This window comes from Chaetodon auriga, chromosome 9 (assembly GCF_051107435.1).
Source record: "Chaetodon auriga isolate fChaAug3 chromosome 9, fChaAug3.hap1, whole genome shotgun sequence".
Taxonomy (NCBI): domain Eukaryota; kingdom Metazoa; phylum Chordata; class Actinopteri; order Chaetodontiformes; family Chaetodontidae; genus Chaetodon; species Chaetodon auriga.
The window spans coordinates 23,502,301-23,523,940 of NC_135082.1; the positions used below are offsets into that span (position 1 = coordinate 23,502,301).

Below are 21,640 nucleotides of genomic sequence, written 5' to 3' on the forward strand. Positions count from 1 at the left end.
CTTTAAGGTTGGAGATTCCTGGCTGTGCTTCACACAGGCAGCCATCAAAAATATCAACAAGCTGCACACAAACAGTGGTCCTGTGATGTTAAGAATCAACAGCGTCGAATGTTTCCATGTCTTTCTGCTCCTAATTCAGTCTTTCCACGAATAAAACAAAGCAGAGACGATAGCCCTGAGACCACAGCTTCTGTTCTCACTGGATGTGGAGCCTCTTGTCGCCAAGTGTTTGCCGCTCGGCTCTTTTCGTCTCTGTCCGCCTGCTCATTAACATTCCTCACTTGTGGGTGTGATGCTGAAAGGATCTCCGGCGCGCCGAGCGGAGGCGCGCAGTGTCTCTGTGCGTTCAGAGGAGGTATCAGCTGCCGGCAGGAGGGGAGCGACGAGGAGGAGCGGAAGAAGAGACAGCAGACCTACATCGCAGGCGACCATTCCTTCACTGCTGGTGTCCTTTCACTGCGAGCCACCTGCAGTAAAAAACATCCTTTGCAGCACAGTATTTTTGTTTTCTCCCCAGGGCTGAAGATCTCCAATATGTGTCGGATCTAACGTCTCCGGAGAGAGCGAGGAATATCAGACTCCCCTGGTGGATGTGGACACCTGAACTGTGGACATGGAAAAGATAGTGAATTTATCCGTTTCAGTTCTGCTGGTGTTATGGGGATGCGCGCTTGGAGGCTCGCCCAGTGTTCAGATTGGTAGGTATCCATTTGGTTCAAACGAAATTGGCTGAAAAGCAGCGAGTCTGTGCGGAAAATGTGTCTCACCGTAGAAAACTGTGCAGGTTTAACTGATATTTTGTGTCGGTTTCAGGGGGACTTTTTCCAAGGGGTGCGGATCAAGAGTACAGCGCATTTCGGATAGGAATGGTTCAGTTTGGCACCTCGGAATTCAGACTGACGCCTCACATTGACAATCTGGAAGTGGCGAACAGTTTTGCTGTTACCAACTGCTGTAAGTGAAAAGCACATTTACCCCCGTTTCAGACAGAACCCGAATTCATCCATCCTGCCAGCGTTCACATCACCCATGAAATGTTCATGTGCATTTTGTGCGTTTTTCTGAGAGGAGTTTGGGTAAATGTATCAGCTGTTCCAATGGAGATGGAACTCATCGGAGCTCTCTAATCTATATTCTGTCTGCAAACATTGTCGAGGCACCAAGATGCGTAGTTGAGGATGAACGATATCGTGTAGGCAGTGGAAAGTTGGTTTCCACAGTAACAGTCAGTCACATCCATCCCATTTCTATTCCCTCGGATTCAGAGATCAAACAAAGCTACGCTGCGAAACCATCGATTCTACGAGTTCTTTCCACCGACAGTCTTTTAAACACACCGGTTTTATGTTAAAGTAAACGAGTGGAGGCAGATTGCACTTGATTGCAATGAACATCAACCTGTTCCTGGAATCAAATGCCGTTTCCATAAAGCCACCAATGTAGAGATCTGACTTTTTTTTCTTCCTTACTCCTTATAAAACGCGAACCTGCACTCGAATCGATTTAACCCCTCTCGCCTCATTTATTTGGGCTTTTCGCGTTCGTGTCGAGGTGAGACTTGCTGAGATGAACATTTTTTGCAGTGTGTGCCGTTGTCACGTCTTTTCTCGGCTCGGAAGGAGCGGTGTTCATCCATTGTTGGCTCCTAGAAGACAGCCCACATCCATAGATTTACACAGAGCGTCACGCGTATTGGCCGGGCGACGATTTAACATATACAGGGGATTGAATAGGATATATATATATATAAATAGGATAAACTAACAGCCGAGGCCCTGAAATGACTGGCAGCTGCTTGGGAAAATGCCGGAGACACACTAATAGCTTTTCACCAAACCTAAATCACGACTCTGGAGTCTAAAGACAGCGCACATCAAACTCCATCACTTGGTTTTTCGATCAGGCAGCGGCCAGTTTTCAGCTTTAATCATCCTCTTTTATCAAAAGAGCCAAGATGCTGGCAGTTTCCTTTGAAATAGCCGCAACAAGAGGCAGCAAGTAGGTTCTGAGGTCGCTATTTTTAATAGCCTCAGCTCGAACATTTCATTAGGCGGTTGCCAAGCGACTACTCCTCTCAACAGTCCCTTACACATAAATCAAACGCTTCTGATTGGTGCGCGCATCGCTCCAATCGATTTCATTACCATATAAAAGCTTCCTGCTGGGAGCGCCTCATCGCGTCCGACAGATCCCGGCCAGAGCCCTGTCGATGTGCTACATACAAATATCAGTGTCCCCTGTAGGGCACGAACGCTGTACGTCCTCCAGGGAAAAGAGGTGTATGCGCGCTGCTCTCCATATCCAACAATACATCTGCTCCAAATACAGCGTGTGTTCGCTGCTTCTCCATTGCTTGACTGAATCAGTGCATGTGAGCCACATCCTGGATGGATCCACTGTATGTGTGATTTTCCGCCCGGTTTGCTTCCTTCTGTCCTCAGTGTGTGTGTTTTGTTGCACAAACACTCATTTGATTAGACGTCGATCAGGTCCAAACCTTTGCAGACGGTTTCTTCTAAACGCCTAACTTGCTTATCTTAATCAATTGTAATCAAAAGTGGAGTAATCCTCCGTTCGCTTAGGCCACTGGGGGTTTTAAGTCACTGTGGCATGTAATCGATTACTTTGGCGTGTTTTGATTCTGCACATGTTCTGGAAAGGTCAGGGAGTGAAAAACATCTTAAACACAAAGAACAGCATGGAGGGGATCTGGAAGATATAAATAAACATCAGCAAAGTTTTTTTTTTTTATTTTCCTTTTCTTGATTTATGGCACAAAATCCAACTGCTGGCTTTCATATATCTGTCTAGATTGAGCTCGATCATGAAACAAACCATGCAAAGTTTTGATAAAATCAATGAACCGCAATCCTTGAATGCTTTCAGCTGTTTCTTTGGTCAAGCATTGTATTTCCTCTGCATGTAATTAACTGAGGAGAGATCAGTCTGAGGATGGATCACCTCCACATCAATGGCGCAGCTTTGGTTCAGTTACTGTAAGGCTTTAACATTGAAATAGCAGATCACTAAGACCTGCACACAGCTACCAGTGAGCCTCAATGACTTGACTTGTGATGTCGAGCTGAGGGAATGACCGCCGCTGAATGCTGAAAAGGCTGCTGACAGTCCGTGGAGTTTTCTTGTCCCTGAACGCAGCACCCAGGCTGCATACCTTTGGTGTTTTCAGATTGTGTGTGAATGGACTCTATCTACCTACTAATCGACTACTTGAGTGGGAGTTGGAAGTAAGAGGGGGGAGGGCGGCTGGGATGAGGTGAGATGGGGATGGCGGGGGGGGGGGGTCGGTTTTAAACCGGTAGATGGCAGTCTGCCTCACAGTCCACCTCCATGTGTAATTATAGTAGATTAAAACCACCACTCTGCCTTTTGTTAAAACTCACTTTATGAGACAGCGCACAGTGGAGAATAAAAGGAGAAGTATTGAAGCTGACACGGCGTATTGAAAGCTAAAACATTATAACTGCAGGTTCTTGTAAGCTTTCGCTGAGCTCCAGGACTCCTCACACACTCCATTACCAAGGAGCTGCTGCTGTGAGCTTTCATTTCAGATCCAGCAAAAGCACATTTGTCTTTAACGCGGAGGGAAGCACGAGGGAAAATGTGCAACTAAATACAATTCTACTGAAGTGGACTACAGGAAGTGACAGATTAGCCATTCTCCTCAAATCCAGACGGATCGGATATTTTTACGACCTGTGAGCAGAGAGTACTGCATCTCAATAGTTTTGTGTCTTGAGCAAACTGTCTGTAGCACAAAGTATTGAAAACATTTAAGCAGCAAAAGTTGGCACAAAATGCTCGTTTTCATATTTTTTTTTTTTCGATTTTTGCAGACTTATGATAATTGAATTAATTGTATACTCTGATGAAGTGTGTTAGAGTTTTATTTCTTTGCAATATGAAACAGTTAAGACATAATTTAAGCTTGTGAAATAAGACTCAGAATGTATGGATCTGCACCCCCACAGACATATTACACTCTGGTTGTACTTGGCCTGTGCAACAGCATACTTCATCAATGCAGTGTGTCAGAGACAGTGGGAGGGAGGATGATGCATTCCTCCATCAATAACAGTTCATCTGGACAGGCCTGCATCTGCTGCCAAGACCAGGGGAGTCATTGTGACTGTGCGTGCATGTATGTGTGTGCAGTAATATTGGTGTGCTGTCCACCCAGTGCAATAAATCTCCAAGATTCTTCTTCAAAGTTCCGAGAATAGAGTCACCTCTGAGACCCCACATGGTTTAATGACTAATGCGCCCTGAAACACTTCACTGCTACTAAAAAGGATATTTTTTATAGGGTATTTATGTTGAATTTCAGGGGCCATGTTATTGTTTGGTGTTGGATTTTTAACTTTCAAAGTTTCAAAGGACAAATTATTATTATTATTATTTTTTTTTTTACCACCATTCAATACATCAGATACAACAAATTCCCCTGATAGAGCATCACTTAGAAAGCGTTGCTTTCTTATTTTGTTTCTGTGGACTTAAGGCATCATGGCTCATACTGGGATCTTTTCTGCACTGCGACACTGAACATTGAAGGAGCGAACCATCAATTTGTACATGGAAGTCAGTTTGCTTGTCAGGAGTCAACTTCAGCCTGTGAAAACAGTTGTGTGGTGTCTTCTGTGGCTCTGGAGGTGGCGTTTAGTTTGAAAGATGTTGAAATTAACCAGTCAGGGAGAGTCTAATGAAAGACAGTATTGAGCAATCAAGTGTTTCATGGCTTTGACTCATTGGGACTACAAGAATACTCAGGTTGGTCGGGTTATTTCGGCCTCTGCTGCTTTGATTTATTCTTCAGCCTTTTCAAGTGAAATACAGGCCGATTCAACTTATCCAGATGAAACAGTCTGAGAGGGGAAATCACTTTGATTGAACTCCATACATGCTCACAGATGTGCACGCTGTAAAGGGTCACAGGAAGACATTGCGTTGCATTAAGAGGTCAAGCAGGTTGGGAACCCCTCTGAAGTCTAAATTATGCATGATTGTCTCATCATCAGCGTCCAGAGTGCAGTGCAGCTGAAGCTCGCACTTTTGTCATCAGCAGTGCAAAATGTGACACCTTTTCTGACCAACTTCGTGTCACTTGAACGACTGAGACACGTCACAGCATCATCCTCTCTGAACTCATACATCTTCCAATGGGACAAACCACCTACACAACTTCAGCACAGGACTTTTGAAAGGCATTCTGGGTAACATCGTTTAATTATTTACATCGAAATGGACATCAGCAATTAATGATAAGTAGCGTAAGCCTGTCTACAGTAAGGTTCACTTGAACAGTGAAAAATGTCTACATTACACTGTGCACCTGCTTACGTGCGTGGGTCTGTGTCTTCGCCTGCCACATTAAGCTTTATATTCTGCTATAGCACGCTCCCATGCTTTTATTCCTGACGCCCACCTCTTTCAAATCAAACCACTCTTCCTCCTCTGAGAGCAACAGAGCAGTTTGAGGTCACTGACAGCCGGCCGGCGATTTAACACTTCAAAGTCCCAGTTCGTCATGGTCGAATCACGTCATACTGTAATTTCATGCATCTACATGCCCATAGTATCTCAGGGACATACACATTCAGGGACCTCGGTGAATGATCAAAAGCCTAAACCAACCATATATGCGCAGCGGAGCATTGGTTATAGCCAATTTATTGTTCACACTTAATTAAGCGCATTCTCCTCCATTTCAGAGGGAGCTGTGAAATATTAAATAGGCCTGTGAGCTGGCCGGTCAGAAAATGAGGCTAAAGAACCCTCTGCGGATCTTTGGTCGCCCTGAATACACCCCCCAACCAAGCCCATATAACTTTGTCCTCAAAAAACACAAGGCTGAGATAGCATCAGTTAGATTCAAAGGCTCTCAGCTGGAAGTCGGCTCTTGTCTCACATCCAACAGTTTCCTTCTGTCAGTGCCTCCGAGGCAGGTGGCTCAAATGCATTTTTGCCCTAAGCTGGACAGGAAGCAAACTTTTTTCTCCTGCAGCGACAGTGGTTAGTACCTCTTAAAATTCACCAGCTACACAGACAACATGTTTGAGCCAGAATAGGGCCTTAAAATGATGATTTATTCAGCAGGCAGACAAAGCTGAACCTGACAGAATCTGCCCGGTGGCTTCTGTTTGTTTTCCTCCTGGCTTTAGGAGAGTTACCAGGCTCTGATGGATCACTTTAAAACATGTTTCATCGCAAAAACTCACCAAAACTGTCAATAACACAATCTAAAAGATAATCTATACTGCATTTTGATTTTCTATGCAAATATATTCACGAGGTACACATAAGACAAAGTTAAAAATCATTTTTTCTGTTTAACATATGAATCTTAATCAAACCTCAGTGTGGACCATAAAATGCAGTTGACTTCAGAACTGATTTCAGAACAGATATCCTGTTTCCAGTCACTGAGACGACAAGGTTTCGTCCATTCATTCATTCATTTACAGTGTTCAAGTTCACAAATGTCTTTGTCTGAAGCACCGGGACTCTGTATCTCTGCACCAGAGCCACAAAAGACAAATTTCTTTGCATTTCTTTGGTTTGCAAATAGAGATCCAAAGATTGTCTTCTCGGAGCACAGATCCTTATCCTAAAGAGATGTGACCGAGGCTTTATCCTTGGTCCTCTATCTAGATGTCCCCTCCCATATCTTTGTGAAAATAAAAACACCTCGCTGATTCTTCTGCAGCCTTTTAGCTAGTTCTAAACACACGTACAGTGTCTCCGTTTCAGCATGTGAATAAGTCAGATCTCAGAGGACGGTCGCTGTGGCAGGAATCTATCATAAGTGTCAGACACTGTGTCACAGAGATGCAGCTAAAATGATTGTAGGTCAGATGTCGAGTTCATCACTGAAACTGTATGATGAAGAGCATCATATCTTCATGCACGAGTTCTGCAGCCATACGGTCCACTTCTAAATTCAGTAGCAGCTTCAAGGCATAAAAACAGAAGCAGATGGTCATATTTACAACATTTAAGTCATTTAGGCTTCAGCTTAAAACACCAAATAATTAACATGCAACTGAAGTTATTTGACAGAAAAGTCACTTGAAGATATTCAGAGACATTTCCTTCAACTTTAACCAAAACAGAACAAAACCTGTCCCTGCAGCTCCATGTTGAACTGAAATTAATTCAGTTTTACAGAATAAAAGTAAAATAATAAAAATCATAAATGAGAATGCTTTTAACGTAATTACACACTTGTTAAACCAAAAAAAAAGATTATTATTGTTTTTCATTGCCACCGTGTTATTATTAACATTTTTACAGAAACAGCACATTATGAGACCCTTCAGGCAATTTAAAGTCCAGATGGAAAGTATAGATTGAAAGAGGACAGACAGAGGGGACAAAACATTCAGAGGTCATTTATTTATAGGAATAAAACACAATTGGATTTTGACATATGAACATAAAGAAATGTGTTTTTTTTTTAGCATACATTGTAAAACTTGTACACAATATGACCCAGGATGTGATCTAAAAGGGTTAAAAAGGCACTTCATCTTGACTTTAAGAGACTGTTTCTGTGTACATGAATCTGGCCTTCAACTATCTTCACAGTCTGTTTGAAGTTCACTTAACTGAGAACGAGCTGAATTCCCTTTAATTCACAGAGTAGCCTTTTCTGCTGAAGGGGGGATGCTCATTAGCATGCAAAGAGGAGAATCTGTCCTCCCCATCATCGCGGTGATTAAGATTTGATCCGGCTGCCTTGTCTGGTCTTACAGGGTGTTCTTGTCAAACTTATTAGGAGTTAAGTGTGTGTGGTTTGTGTGTGTGTGTGTGGGGAGAGAATGAGAAAGGGAAAGATAAAGAAATAGGAAATGATGTATGAAAACGACAGACGGAACAACTTAACATTGTGATGAGCGGTTTGCACAGACAGACGTGTCCCTGTGCTCTCTGTTGCTGTAATGTTATGTCTCGCTGAGCAAAATGTAAATGTGAGAGTGACTGTCTTTAGGCCGGCTGTGTCCTTTCGAAAGGGCAGGATGACTCAGGCTAAAGGTGGATAGCATCAGGGAAAAAGTCGTAACGTGCCTGTTTTTTGACAGCGGAGTCGCTTTAAACCGGCTGTGAAGCCCAACAATGAAGATATGAATCCATTAATACTTTAGTTAATTCACAAAAAGCACATCTATGCATGTGGGGCGACTGACAGCGCTTTGTCCAACATTACGCATAATGATTTCACATTTTCTAATTAAGAAGCATCATTGATCCTCAGTCTCGTTCTGTGTAATGTTGACTCACATCAGCTGCTCTCTCACCTGTTGAACCTTCGGTTAAAGAACGTGCTTCTTAAGAACCGTCTCCTTCCTCCAGGCAACCCAGGAAATCAACATGGAGGGCTGATGAATGCATTTCCTCTCATTTCTTCAGCCCCGTCTCTTCACTCGAGCTCACTTTGTCCACTTCATTTAGAGCTTTGATCCGCTCGAAGCATCTCTTGATATTGTCGGCGGTGCTGTTAAGTAATGTCTGTTTTGCAGACAGTGCTATTGTACTCTTGTTCCCTGATGGTCTGCCTGCTTAAACAAAAGGTCTCATCTGGACCGTAGCCAATGCATCTCAGCAGCTGCTGGCTTGTCAGTTGCATTTTCTACAGTCCCAGGGAAAATTATCAAAAGGTGCAAGCTGTGAACCTGATAGTGCACTGTCCATGTGTCTTGCTCATGTAGAACATCTTAAAGAAAAGAAAAAAAACAACTAAGATGCTCTTTTGTTTTTGTTTTTGTTCCCACATTTGCATTAAGGTCTCTGCTGGACATCTCTACTTCCTTAGCTACTGATTTCGTCCAGTTCCCAGAATGCCTTTCACCATTCATCATAAAACAGACCCGAGCTGTTTGAATTCAGCTGTATGCATCTGTGTGGAAAAAGAAAGCAATTCCAAAAGTAAAAAACTAAAATGTTGAGAAAATATAATAATATGGAGCACGTTTCTGTGTCGTTTACATATATTTGTCTTTAATTGTGCAAATGGTATGTGATATGTGCTACTCAGGTTTCACAAAATTACTCAACTCTCGTTATTACACACGTGTTGGATCTTCACTAAATGTTGATACAAGCAAAAAAGACAAGATAAATAAAGTGAGGACATATTACTAGAAAGATGATTCATTTCAAACTTGGGGACAATAAAGGCTGAAAACTGTGTATCATCATCGCAAATGGAGGTTCGAGTGTGTAAGAGTGAACTCTCACAGTGAGAGTTGATTTGGTTTTCAGCTGGTCTGGTCCCCTGCTGCTCGGCTCTGTGATGCTGTTTGTCCCCATGAAAGGAGGCACGGGTGTTTGGCCATGTGAAGGCCAGTAAGGCCACAGTCTACAGGCGGCTTCTTTGATCTCAGGGGTCAGTTAGGGATAGACTCAGTGGAGGGGGCTCAGGGATTGGAGTCAGGACAGCTTTCTGTTTGTTAAGGTGGCTGTGCAGTGAGGGTTAGATTAGTCTTTCCATGAACGTATGTTTGTGCAGATTTTTAAGTACAACATGAGAAAAGATTTGTGGAAACTCAAACAAGCATCCTCAATGTCTTTATTGAAGGTTTTTTTTTTTTTGTCTTTTTCAACTTGTTCTCATTCCCAGAGCATTAAATGCCAATGCTTTGTCACACCCCTCGGCATCTCATACAGACACACAATGTACCCTTATCATCTCTATGAGATGCACCGGGCTTTCAGCTAACCAATATAAACCCGTCTGCAGCAATTTCAGACGCCTGAAGCAACCGCTCCAGGTGTCTGACATGTTCTCATCCCAGGGACACACAAAGCCTTCCTGCCAGAAAACCTGTCTGACACGTGGTTGAAGTTTTAAAACAGCTGCAGTTTGGTGAGGTTGAGGCACCAGAACTACTTGCTGAGGTTTAGGAAAAGATTTTGGTTTGACTTCCTTCTTGTTGTCTCCTGGGTGAATGTCATTAATACTACGTCACCTTGCTGTGAGTGTCTAATATTGCCATGGGTTTACACTGGAGTTAGATTAAAGTCTGGTGCATCTCATACAGACGCTAAAGGGTCCGTATGAGACGCTGAGGGTCGAGGCAAAGCACCAGGGTTTGACATTCTGTCTTATATCACAGCAGATGAAAACCCTCTTCCGAGTAAGTTACTGAAGTAACAAGCATTTATCACACACGACAGATCATTTGCTTCACTTCCAAGTGAAGAACGAGAAGGGGATGCTATTTTTTGATTTCAGCATCTTCCCACATAGTCTCATAATGCCTGAAAAAAATCCAAAAGGCCTCTTTCTGTTTTTCTCTCGTAGATGGCCAAAGTTTTTTTTTTCTTCTTCTTCTTTGAGGTTTACTGGCAGTTGTCAAACAACTGATTTTGCTTCCAATTTGCAACCTCTACTTCTTCTACTCTGTTTATTACAGCCATGCGTAACGAAGCCAAATTGCCGCTTTGCATAGTCCAGTTAATTTGCTTCAAACCAGTTGATGGAAACACTAATTTGTTTATTCTTTTCTTTTATGTGGGCGTATTTTCATGTTTGCTTTTGTTCTCTTTTTTTGTGCAGTTTTCATCTGTTACCCTGCCGCTCTCCTTAGAGATTAAAACAAAGGACAAAATGTCCTTTTGCAACTTGCAGGATTACTTTTAAAACTCCAAAGTGAACGATGAGAGCAAAGGTGGCAGAAATGAGTGCAACATCAGCATTTTCCAAGAATGAGATTAGAACAGTGTTTACAGCAGCCATGGGTTGAAAGTGCAATGTGATGCCTTAAAATGTGTATTTTAATGTATATTTTTTAGTCTGATCTTGTGGAATCTTTGTCTTTGCATGAGGCCGAATAACAACTTAACGCTGATTCTCTGTGTATAGACAGAGAGCTGCTTTCTAGCTAATGTGTCCTCCTTATCTACAAGCAGAGACGTCTTATTCTGCAACAATTTATCTGACTGGTCAGTTTAGAAATTCAATGGTACAGACTCAATTTTTCATGCAGCTGCAAACAAAATGCTGTCTGTCCTTGGCTTGTAAGCTGCAGTTACCAGTGAAATGTGTTTACATTGTGTCTCATTGCCTCTGCCAGCTCAGCTGTCAATCAAGGACATATACTGGCTCGCCCACTCACAGGCTTGGAGGCAAAGAACGTTTCTGATGTGCCTCTAAAGACCCTGTTTTTCTTTTTCCAAAACAGCAGTCAGTGAAAAATATTAATATTGAAGTTTTTGCCACTTACCTGTAGTGGTGTCTATCCATGCAGACAGTTTTGGTTTTATCTTATCTTATCTTATCTTACCTATAGAAGCTGGTGATAAGGTGTTCTGTAGATCATCTGGAGTAACAAGGAAAGTGACTTGGCTGTTTATGTAAGTTTCAAGGGTTTAAGTGCCTCAAATTAAATTGAATCTGAGGTTCATCTTCATCTTTGTGGCTGGATAACACCACGGCTGAAGGAGAATATATTTATAATGTGGGTGAACTGACTCTTTAATGGTGCATTTAGTAATTTTTGATCCTTGTGAACCTCCACTGGTAGAAGTAGTAGTCAGCGGAAATTGCAACAATGCTAATGGGAAAGCACTTTATCCCCAGGTTTTCTGTAAGAGCACATGAATCATTGCAGTGATTTGCGTAACAAAAAAAAAAAAAAAAAAGCATATAAAGCAAAATATTACAAAACAGCACATTGTGAAAAACAATAATGTCGAGCTGAATGTAGCTACTCAGCAGTGTCAACCTCGCACACTCAGATAAGGTTAAATCCCCAATGGTAGAACCAATTCAAAGAGGGATCGACAACAAGGACGGCCAAGTATGTAATAGGTGCCAGGACAAAACCATTAAATGGACAATGACATGGACAATTAGGAGCAGATAAGAAAACAAATGGGAGTGAAATATGATGAGGCAGAGAGAGATGGGGCTTCGGCCAGCGGCGGGTTCGCAAAAACGAGGTCAGAACCCGTGATCGCTGGCAGGTGAGATCAGTGTGTGTGTGTGACAGAGCGGGCAAACAAACACACACTCAGAGACGATATAATCTGCTGTGGACACTCAAGCAGCAGACAGGCAGAGATTTTAATGATGCAGCAGGCGAGAGGCAACTCCAAACTGTTCCCAAATGTCCTCTCTCAACACTGCGAAACTAAAGTTATGCTGCTGCTCCTGAAGGGGACAAGAGTTTGCTGTTACACAGGCGGCCTCTGAGTTTGGAGCATGTGGCTCTGGTGTTGAGACCTACATTATATTAACAGAGTCAGGTCCAGCACAAACATTTCCAAATGACACAAGCTGAATAAAGGGCCTCACATGTCTCAGCAGCTCCTCGTCCCCTGCCGGGATAAAACAGCAGGAGAAACACTTGGAAAAGGGGACAGCTGCATAAATTATCGGACATTTTCTGATTTCACCATTTGCTGACTGGAAGGATGTCAGAGTAATAGCGGTACAACCAATAAATGCTTCAAATGCTGACCTTTTAGTCTATCTTAGCTCTGGCTGAATGAATAGGATTTCAGATTTGTATCATATTGTGTCTACTTTTAACTCTGTTTTCAACTGCAGTTCATGATAATTGTCAAAAAGTCACACTCACGGCTCCGTGGAGTCTGTGAATGCTAACATGAACATGTTCCCATGCTCACAATGACAGTGCTAAGAAGCTGGCAGGTGTAATGTTTACTGCATTCACCAACTTAATATTGACATAGGCTCAGAGTTTGCATGATACCGTTTGCTAACGTGCATTATGTGCAGTTGAAGGTGATGAGAATATCAAGGTAAAGTAAAATTTTGACCTGTTGATAGCGAGATGAAAAATTGTGGGATTCAGAAAGTTGTTCCAGTTCGTCCTCTTGGCACTCTGAAGTGTTTGAACTAAGCATACCGGCTTTACTTTACACTGTGGGTTAACTTCAGCTCCTGCCGCGTTATTTGTTAATGGTCAAATCTGGTCGATGTTGCAGCATTTCACAGGATAAATTAAACTTTTGACCTGCTGGTGCCACAAGAGGAAAAGTCAGGGGGTCACTGAAGACAGTGGGCTTCGTCCTCTGGGAGCATTTGGGAACGCTTGACTGAACAGAGTTAGTAAATGGGGAGTAAAAGCGTCCGTAATCCTCCCAGTGTCTACATTACTACCCTAATCACATTTAATACTGCAATACACAGCTGTAATGCACATGCTATTTACTCTTCAGCCATGCAGAAAGATTACTGCTGAGCAAATATCAGTATGTCATGGTCCACTGTTCTGTCAACATAACAAGTTCTGTTTTTTTTTTGCGTCGGGCCTGCACAACAAAGCAGCCTTCTATATATAACAGAGCCGTTTATCAAAAATAGTCAGATTTGCATGAAAATCCCCCACAGTAAGGAAGACATCAAATCCCATGAAAAGCACTGCAGCTGCAACCTCAGTCTTACTTTTTAATGCTCGCTGTATTGTTGAAAACCGGGGTCTCTGGAAGGTCACATCTTCGTTTGCTTCCTTTTGAAGTAGCAGTATTGTGTAATCTCTATCTTTTTCTACGGGACTTTTCGCTGGCGCTAATTTAAATTGTGTAAGCTCTGACAATGGCACAATGTCAAAAGTGTTTTAAACAGCGCCAGGGAGCACTGTGTATGAAAAATGGAGTCGTTCTCAGGAGTCGCTGTCTGCCTCTCTGTAGGATGTTTCATGCAAACAGCAGTCAGCGTGCGTCTCATCACCTCCTTTTCGACATTCAGAAATGTTTGTCGTATACTTTGTAGTGCAGTATAGGCTATTTTAAGAAGTTTATTTATTTGCCTCAATTGCTGCTTTTGAAACAGGCTTATATATGAGACGGACTTTTATTTCCCATTTGTCCTGTTTAATAAGTATATCGTATCATATTTTAGTGACAAGCCTCTGTGTTTTCCGACCTGTTCCTATTTTAGTTTGATGTCACACTGTTAATACAAACTCAGTGTTTACCTGTTTCCATGATACATTTCCATAGTATTAAGTCCTTTATAATAATTTTATTGGGTTTTTTAAAATGAAATAAATACTATTTCATCAGCTCATCAGCTCTCTCCATAACAAAGTCTATCAGCATTTCCTGGTAAGTTTGTAATTCAAAAAAAAATAAAGCAGGAATAATTTTGATTAAATACAGTAGTTAATGAAAACAGTATTCCTGTTAAAAAGAGAAACTCAGAGCAACAGACTGGTGCAGCTCTGTTGTTGTTGTATTGATGGAGTTAGTGCTTTGTAAATGCACATTATACCAGATATATTATCTGTGCTCTCAAGAGTGAAAGTAATTCCAGCTTTCCTGACTGTGTTTTACTCAGCCTTGATTAGAGGCCAGCCTTCTTCTGTTTGTTTGTACTGGTCTGGTCCCTGGCTAGTACTACTTTCCGAAATACCTGCTTTTAGTCAAGAGTTATGGTGACAGAACATAATGTGGAATCGACCTAAATGGCGAAAGAGAATATTTCGATAAAATATTTGACAAATAACCACAAAGCCTCATGGCTGCCGTAGATCCTCCATTTTACACAAATGCTATTTTCACTAAACCACGTCACCTCTGAATGGATCGATTCAAGTATTGAGATGAAGTGATGGATAAATGGCTGTGTGAAAGGTCAGGGATGGAGGGATGCACCAAGGGCCAGGGAAGAGGAGATGAGTCAGGGGTCAAATGGTGATGGTGAGCTGATGAGAGGCCTGGGGTCATCTTAAGCGATGCGGGGAGATGATATTCAGGGCGGTGGCGAGTTCTCATTGCGGCGTCTCATGGCTCCATCTTTCTCCTGCTGTGGTTCCTCTATTGGCAGAGAGAACAGAATTAAGGGAAAAACAGTTTCAGGAGAGACAAACGAGAGAGAGAGAGCATCTCTAAATAGGCTGTGAGTTTTCACACTGTTCCTAAAACAATACTAAGATTCAGCTTTGCTATATAAAAAGTAGCTCGTGTGTATTCTCTCTTTGCTTGGCTCCACCTCTCTGACTTGATCCTTATTCATCCTCAGCAAACGCTGAGTGTCTGGCCGCGATGGCAGCTGCTCCCTCAGATGCTGGATGAAGCTGTGTTTTTATAGATGTAACTAATTTTGGTCCGGCAGGTCCGAGATCATTAGAACAATAGAACAGCAGATCCGAAGTCTGCTTTGGTATTTCACTAAAGGTCAGTGGACGCACGATATGTTTTATTACAGGAGGCAGATGAAATGCGAACAAAGAGGCTGTGTGTGATGTATGGGCCGACTTCGTAGAATCAATAAGGGTGAAGAATTCTGTTTTGTGTTTAGTGGGATGGATCGGTGGGCCTGTGCTCAGCAACGCAGCACTGTGCTTCTCTTTCTTCAGATCTAAGACGTAGACCTGAGACTTAGTCTGTGTTTTTGATACAGGAAATAACACACAAATCACCCAAAAAGATGACAAAAATTATCACTGAATTTTGCTTAATCTTTTATCTCAGGTTGGACCAATGATATTAGTATTTCTTTGGAATATGCACTGTTTATTTTAGTTATTTTCTATCTGTATCTGTTCATTTAAAGGTCCAGTGTGCAGGATTTTGGGGGATTGAGTAACAGATATGGAAGAAAATGTTCAGAATTATGTTTTCATATGTGTATACTCACCTGAAAATAAGAATGGTCGTGTTTTTGTTCCTTAGAAGGAGCTTTTTATGTCGACAGAGGGAGCGGGTCCTCTTCCACAGAGTCTGGCTTCGTCCTACATTTGGAAAAAAAACTCTGTTGACATCACTTGGGTAGTTTTTTTGTGGACTCGAAAAAGCCCCTCCAGGGCCACAGAATCATACAACTGTTTTCACCGGCTGAATAGCACTAATCACGACAAATAAACTGACTTTGATGTATAAAATCAGTGGAGCTGCTTTGATGTTATTTATGGTATTGATTCAAAATTCACTGGAGAAATGCTGGCGCAGTACGTCGTTAGTTCGTGCTGCGTGATGTAGCCATAGTCAGCAGTCCAACTTAGTCAATAACTGGCATAGATGAGCGGTTCAGGCAGCTTCCAACTCCTCCCCCCTCTGCTCAGCTACTGGTGAAGCTTTCAAAAGTGTGCAGATGACAACAAATGGCAGAGCTGAAATGACGGGGGGTACATTGGGGGCGCTGTACAACGCTGGGCCTTTAGCACAGAGAGCATTCATCAGACTCTGTTCTTGTGAAACCTCCATCCTCCATCCACAGCCGTCAGAAAGCCTTCAGGAAACAGGTCAGTGAACAAAAGAAGAGAGGGAGAAAGAGACGGAGAGAAATAGGATGGGAGATGGGAGGAGGGGAGTCACAAGTTGATAAGAACTGAGCTGTACTGTTCTTCTAGAAACCAGCTGCCGGAAGAGCTGCTCTAAGGCAGACAAAAACACTTCCCAGTGCGCCTCGCTGGCCCACAGTGACACCTCCCAGAAGTCTTCCTTTTGGCCACTCAAGACTGTGACTGAGAGCTATTACCCAGGCAAGAGCCTGCGGTGCGGCGATGCACGTATGCACATCTTCTTACCAATGAAGGAGTTTCATAACGACAAGATTTTCAGAAGTTTGTCTGCTCATACAGGAAATTCAAGTTTCTGCAACCTTTTTGAATTGAAAACTAACAGTGTGCATGTGGAGTATTTATGCTATTTGCGAGAAATCTAACCAATTTCTTCTGCTGCTTTCAGAAAAATGACATGTAAAGCCTCAACGCTACATGAAATGATATGCTGAGGTGAATGTTTTCTGCAGTGTGGAGAGCGAACATGGCTGAAATATGTTACCCTGGCAACAGAGGGAGTGAAACCAGATCGAGCCTTTATGGGCTGCAGACAAAGCTCTGAGAAGTTAAGAAACACTGCCTCCGCTCCCTGAATTTCATGAGTTATTGATAAATATTTTCCTCTTCTGAAGTGTTGCAGGTTGCAGCCTGGTGACAGCTCTTTTATGAGGCTTAAACCTAAAGAAATCCTTTGGGAATTGTGAGAATAGGAATTCGGCTGAGGGCTAAACAGCGTATTAATTTAGATGAAAAGAAAAGATGAAAGTCTCAAAATTGTTCTTATGTCAGAGCCTCAAGTCAGAGACGTCTCTGACCATTTTCTATTTCTGCTTAATGATGGGGAAGGAAATGCTTCACAACGAAAGAGTCTGATGTAACACGAGGATTTAGGAGCACAGCAGTGATTTTAGTTTCAAATGCATCTTCTTTGCGTCACCTACAGCAGTGTAAGAGGACCTTAAAAGTGTTAAGATCACCCAGGAGAGCTGAAACATGATTTTAAATGCATTAAATGTGTCTGCTGCTTAGAAACACAAAAATATTGTTCTGATGAGAAAAGTCTGGCAATGCTGAAGATTACATTTACAGCCCACGATTCAGAATGGATGGAGCAGAGCCCAGATGGTGAAGGAGGGATGTATAAGGGTCCAGAGGGAGAGGAGGGTGTTGATGGGATGAGGATGGAGGAATGAAGGGATGAAGGAGTAAGATGAGGGTGAGCTTCAGTAGTTTTGTGCAGAAATAGGATGTGTTCGAGGTGTGGTCTTTGTACCCGAGCCTAGTTATAAAACTTCATTAGTTTTGATGATGACAACGTTCTCATGCACAAGTTAATTAGAGAGCTTCAGAGGTGCTGATAGGCAGAATTTGTTTCCCTTGGAGGGAGTCAGGTTATCTGTTTTCCCCGCCTATGAGTCTTTATTCTCAGCTAAGCTAACCTCATACAGACACAAGAGTGGCATTATAACCATTAAATCATTAATTATGATTCGGTTACAAGCTGCAGATACTGCAGGATTAACAAATGAAATATGTTTACAGTGAACATTTTGCATGTTAAATATATGAACATAATCAGCATAATGTTACCTGCAAAAAATATGTTGCTGATTGTAAAGGTTGCCTCATATTTTGGTCAACATTTTGACAATGACCTTGCATTTGCAAAACATTGTGACAATGTTATACTGCAATAAGTGTCAGGAAGGAGGCTGGGGATGTTGGTTGGGGGTAGAAAGCATGAGATTTTGACACTGTGGACTGCGGTTCTCATCCTGTTTCTGACCAGCAGTCAGCATATTGTTTTCTTGAACGCTTAAAGTGAGTTTTTCATAAGCATTAAAAGCAGTTTTAGTCACCGAAAACATTCCAGTTCACTTCAGTTCAGCAATCTGGGTCATTTTGGAACTACCTAGTTTTTCCAGTTTTCTGGAGACACACAAGGTCAAAATCCAGCCGTGCAGCAACTATATCAGTGAAAAATGTGCTCAGGTTGCTCCGGTGGAAGGGGGTGGTGGCTTTGAGCCGCCTCGCCGGCGGGTCACAGATCAGTTTTACATAAAATCTCCAAAGACCAGCAGCCTTTTTCTCTGTGGTGCGAACAGGAGTGTTGGAGAGGGTGAGATATCTAACGGTCAGTTCTGATAGCTGTGACTGGACTGCTGATGCTCATCGCCACACTGACGTGGTGTGTGTGTGTGTGTGTGTGTGTGTGTGTGTGTGTGTGTGTGTGTGTGTGTGTGTGTGTGAGAGAGAGTGTTAAACTGATTCATCATTTTGCTGATGCACAGGGCCTCTGTTGGCCCTCTACTAGATATCAGATAGTGTTGTCCGCTGCTGATTTAATGAATGTCCTCTGTGATCACTACAGCTACATAAAAACTGACCATAAAACCTTCAATTAAACAATTTCTTGCTTGCTTTTCCATTAAATAGTACAATAGTGTATTTTCCTAACTAGTTTTTAATTAAAAGGTGTGTTGTTTAAGCCACTAGGTCTTAATGTTGCTTCAGATGTTTTTAAATGTGATGATTAAAACTCGCTGCAGATGTCTTGAAGCCTACACATGATACGACACCTATGACATTTAAACATACTGAAAATCAGGACTATTGTGATCAAACCTCGTAACCTCGGTGTGCATCTGTTAAGTTTGGGGGTCTCATTTGGGGTGATCAAATTAACTGAATCTCAAAAAAATGAATAAATTGTACACAGAAATGAAAATGTTCCTCTCATAACTGATGCGAGGCGTATTAGATGTGAGCTGAGTTCAGACTTTCTATTAGCTAATTAGTTAATTTATGCAGGTTTAATCTTTGATCAGTGACAGAGCAGTAACGTAAACAGTGGTGGAGATGCCTTCAGTGCCATAGTGGTGAAAACGAGGTCAGCTAATTGGGACAGCTAAATATATTTCACAGGGTGCACCTTCTCCTCAGAAGGTGACGCACTGCCGGAGTCACTGCTGCGACAAATTTAACATGCTGGTGATAATGAGGTGATTAGGACCTCTGATGACCACAGAGTGCCTGATGAGTGCGTGCATACTGTATCTGCAGTACAAGTAATGTCCAGGAGCAATTTATGATGTTGTTACAAAGAAACAAGAATTTTTTCCAGCCATTAGTCCAAGCCCAACTTTAGAGAAGCCAACTGGAGCGCAGCTAACATAACTAAATGATCCATGTTGTTTTCTGTCTAATTCACTGCTCATCAACTTATATACACTGTATTATATGTGCATATCAGCACATTAATAGCCAAGTCAGTAATTTAAAAACCTTTTTTTTTCACTTTTACTTTAGAGGGATATAGACAACCCCTAACCCTAACCTCGCTCCATCCTCTTTCATATCCAATCATGATACTATCACCTGTTACCAATGAGCCTGTTTACCTGTGGAATGTTCCAAACAGGTGTTTTTGGAGCATTCGCACAACTTCCCAGTGTTTTGTTGCTCCTGTTCCAACTTGTTTGAAATGCGTTTCCGATATCAAATTCAGAACAAGCAGATATTTACAAAAATCAATGAAGTTAATGAGGTAAAACATTAAATATATCGTCTTTGTACCGTTTCAATTGAGTGAACATGAAATGGGATTAGCAAGTTATCACATTGGGTTTTTTTTTTTTTTTTGGAAACTGGGATGTAGAGAACTTGTCCTGATGTGTAGTGAAACTTTAAACGCAGCTAAATAAATGTGAAACGTACAGTAATGTGCATATTGATCGTCTGCCCTGCGCTTGCTCTACATATTCAGCTCTCCCTCGGGAGTTCATCTTATGTTTCACATCAAAAGGCTCATTTCTCTTGACATTACTGGTTCACAGATGAAACAATGAAAAACTTTCAAGAGGAATTTTGAGACCAACCGGCTCATACACCCGCAGCCAAACACAGACAAACCAGACACACATGCTCAAGTGCACATGCAGCGTATTATCCACTATGCACTATTGTCTGTAACTACAATGTTCGGATTACAAGTCCCCAGGTCGACAGTGTGTTTATCTTACTTGAACATTCCCAGATTAAGTGAGAAATGGATTTTTTTTCAAATTTTATCTTTTTGAACAGAAAGATAGGGGGAAAACCGGGTCCATACCGCAGCTTCCAGGCCCAGCAGTGAGCCTTAATAAGATTTGTTTCAACGTTTTGCTCATGGTGCCTAATTAGGGTGACCTCATCAACACTGCAAAGAAAAAGATTTACCCAGTCACTTCTCTTTTCTCTGTTCGGAGGGGGATTTCTGCGGGCAAATGCTGCCTGGTTTCATTGAAAAGCAGCGAGATGTGACAGAGGCTTAATGGCTTTTATCCACAATCCTCACTGTTTCTGGAACTTACTGTTTGTGGCTGGCTTTTCTTCTTTAATTAAACATTTCTAAATTCCTCATTGACAAGGTGCACATAGATCGCCCATTAAAAACCTCTTGCTCTTCATTGTTTTTCCCGGCACATTCCAGCACAGTCCTCTCAGAACAGTCGCCGTGTGGAGAAACGGGTAGCGCATCGCTTCTGGATGTGAATTACTATATTTGGTAATAAAGTAACATGTTGTCAAACTGTTCGCTCTGGCATAAGCTGCAGCGCAGTCATGGGGATATCCAGGCTCTAAGCATGAGCTCAGAGAGTTTTAATCCTGGGCAAACTCAGCAAGCTCACCAGCGAGAGAGCGTCAGCAAAGAAAGCCTCAGAAGCATGACAATGGAGAGAGTGGCACAGAGACAGAAGGAAACTCTACAGCTCTATTAGCTTCAGGGGATGGCAGTGAGGAGTGCTGGAATATATTTAATCTGCTCTGTGATGCCATGATGAGATATTTTTTTTCTTCGAAGAACAAATGGGAGCTTTGTCGGTCATGGAGAGGGTCACAAGTCCCATAATTCTCATGCTTTGCAACACAAAATATGGCATAAATGTCCAAAGATGAGGCTTCTATTTCAGCAGCTACAGGGGGTGATTTGAATTAATAAAGGGGATGTAAGGCTGGAGAATGAAGGAGGATGAGGAGGCCAATGTGAAACAAAGGACATATGATATTCTCGTGGTGAGAACTGCTCATATTTTTACTTTCGCAAAGAAAATGTTAATAACTAATTTAAGAAAATGAGTGAAAATCAGGCAAATATAATTTAAAATGATCATTTTTCTTTCAACAACAGGTCCTCCAGTTTTCACAGCCGGGCTCGCCACAAAGGGATCTCATTTACTATTTATTTCTTGGCTTAGGTTAACTTCCTCTTGCAGTCGGAAACATAACATTTCTATGCATAAAATATGTATGAAAATCAATTTAAGACAGCGGCATTAAATATTTTAAGAATCTGGGGTTTCGTTGGTGAAAATCACTATTAATTGAAA

At 42.0% G+C, this 21,640-nt stretch overlaps 1 protein-coding gene across 4 annotated transcripts in view; it reads left to right on the plus strand.

Moving 5' to 3' along the window:
• The first annotated feature begins 272 nt into the window (after positions 1 to 272).
• The window catches only part of gria2b (glutamate receptor, ionotropic, AMPA 2b), a 48,056-nt gene continuing 26,688 nt past the window's right edge, over positions 273 to 21,640 (plus strand). For all 4 annotated transcript variants that reach the window (XM_076738813.1, XM_076738811.1, XM_076738814.1 and 1 more), the window contains exons 1-2: positions 273 to 698; positions 814 to 954. In XM_076738813.1, coding sequence (XP_076594928.1) covers positions 614 to 698; positions 814 to 954 — 226 coding nt within the window. In that variant the 5' untranslated portion in view covers positions 273 to 613. The remainder of the gene's footprint in view (positions 699 to 813; positions 955 to 21,640) is intronic.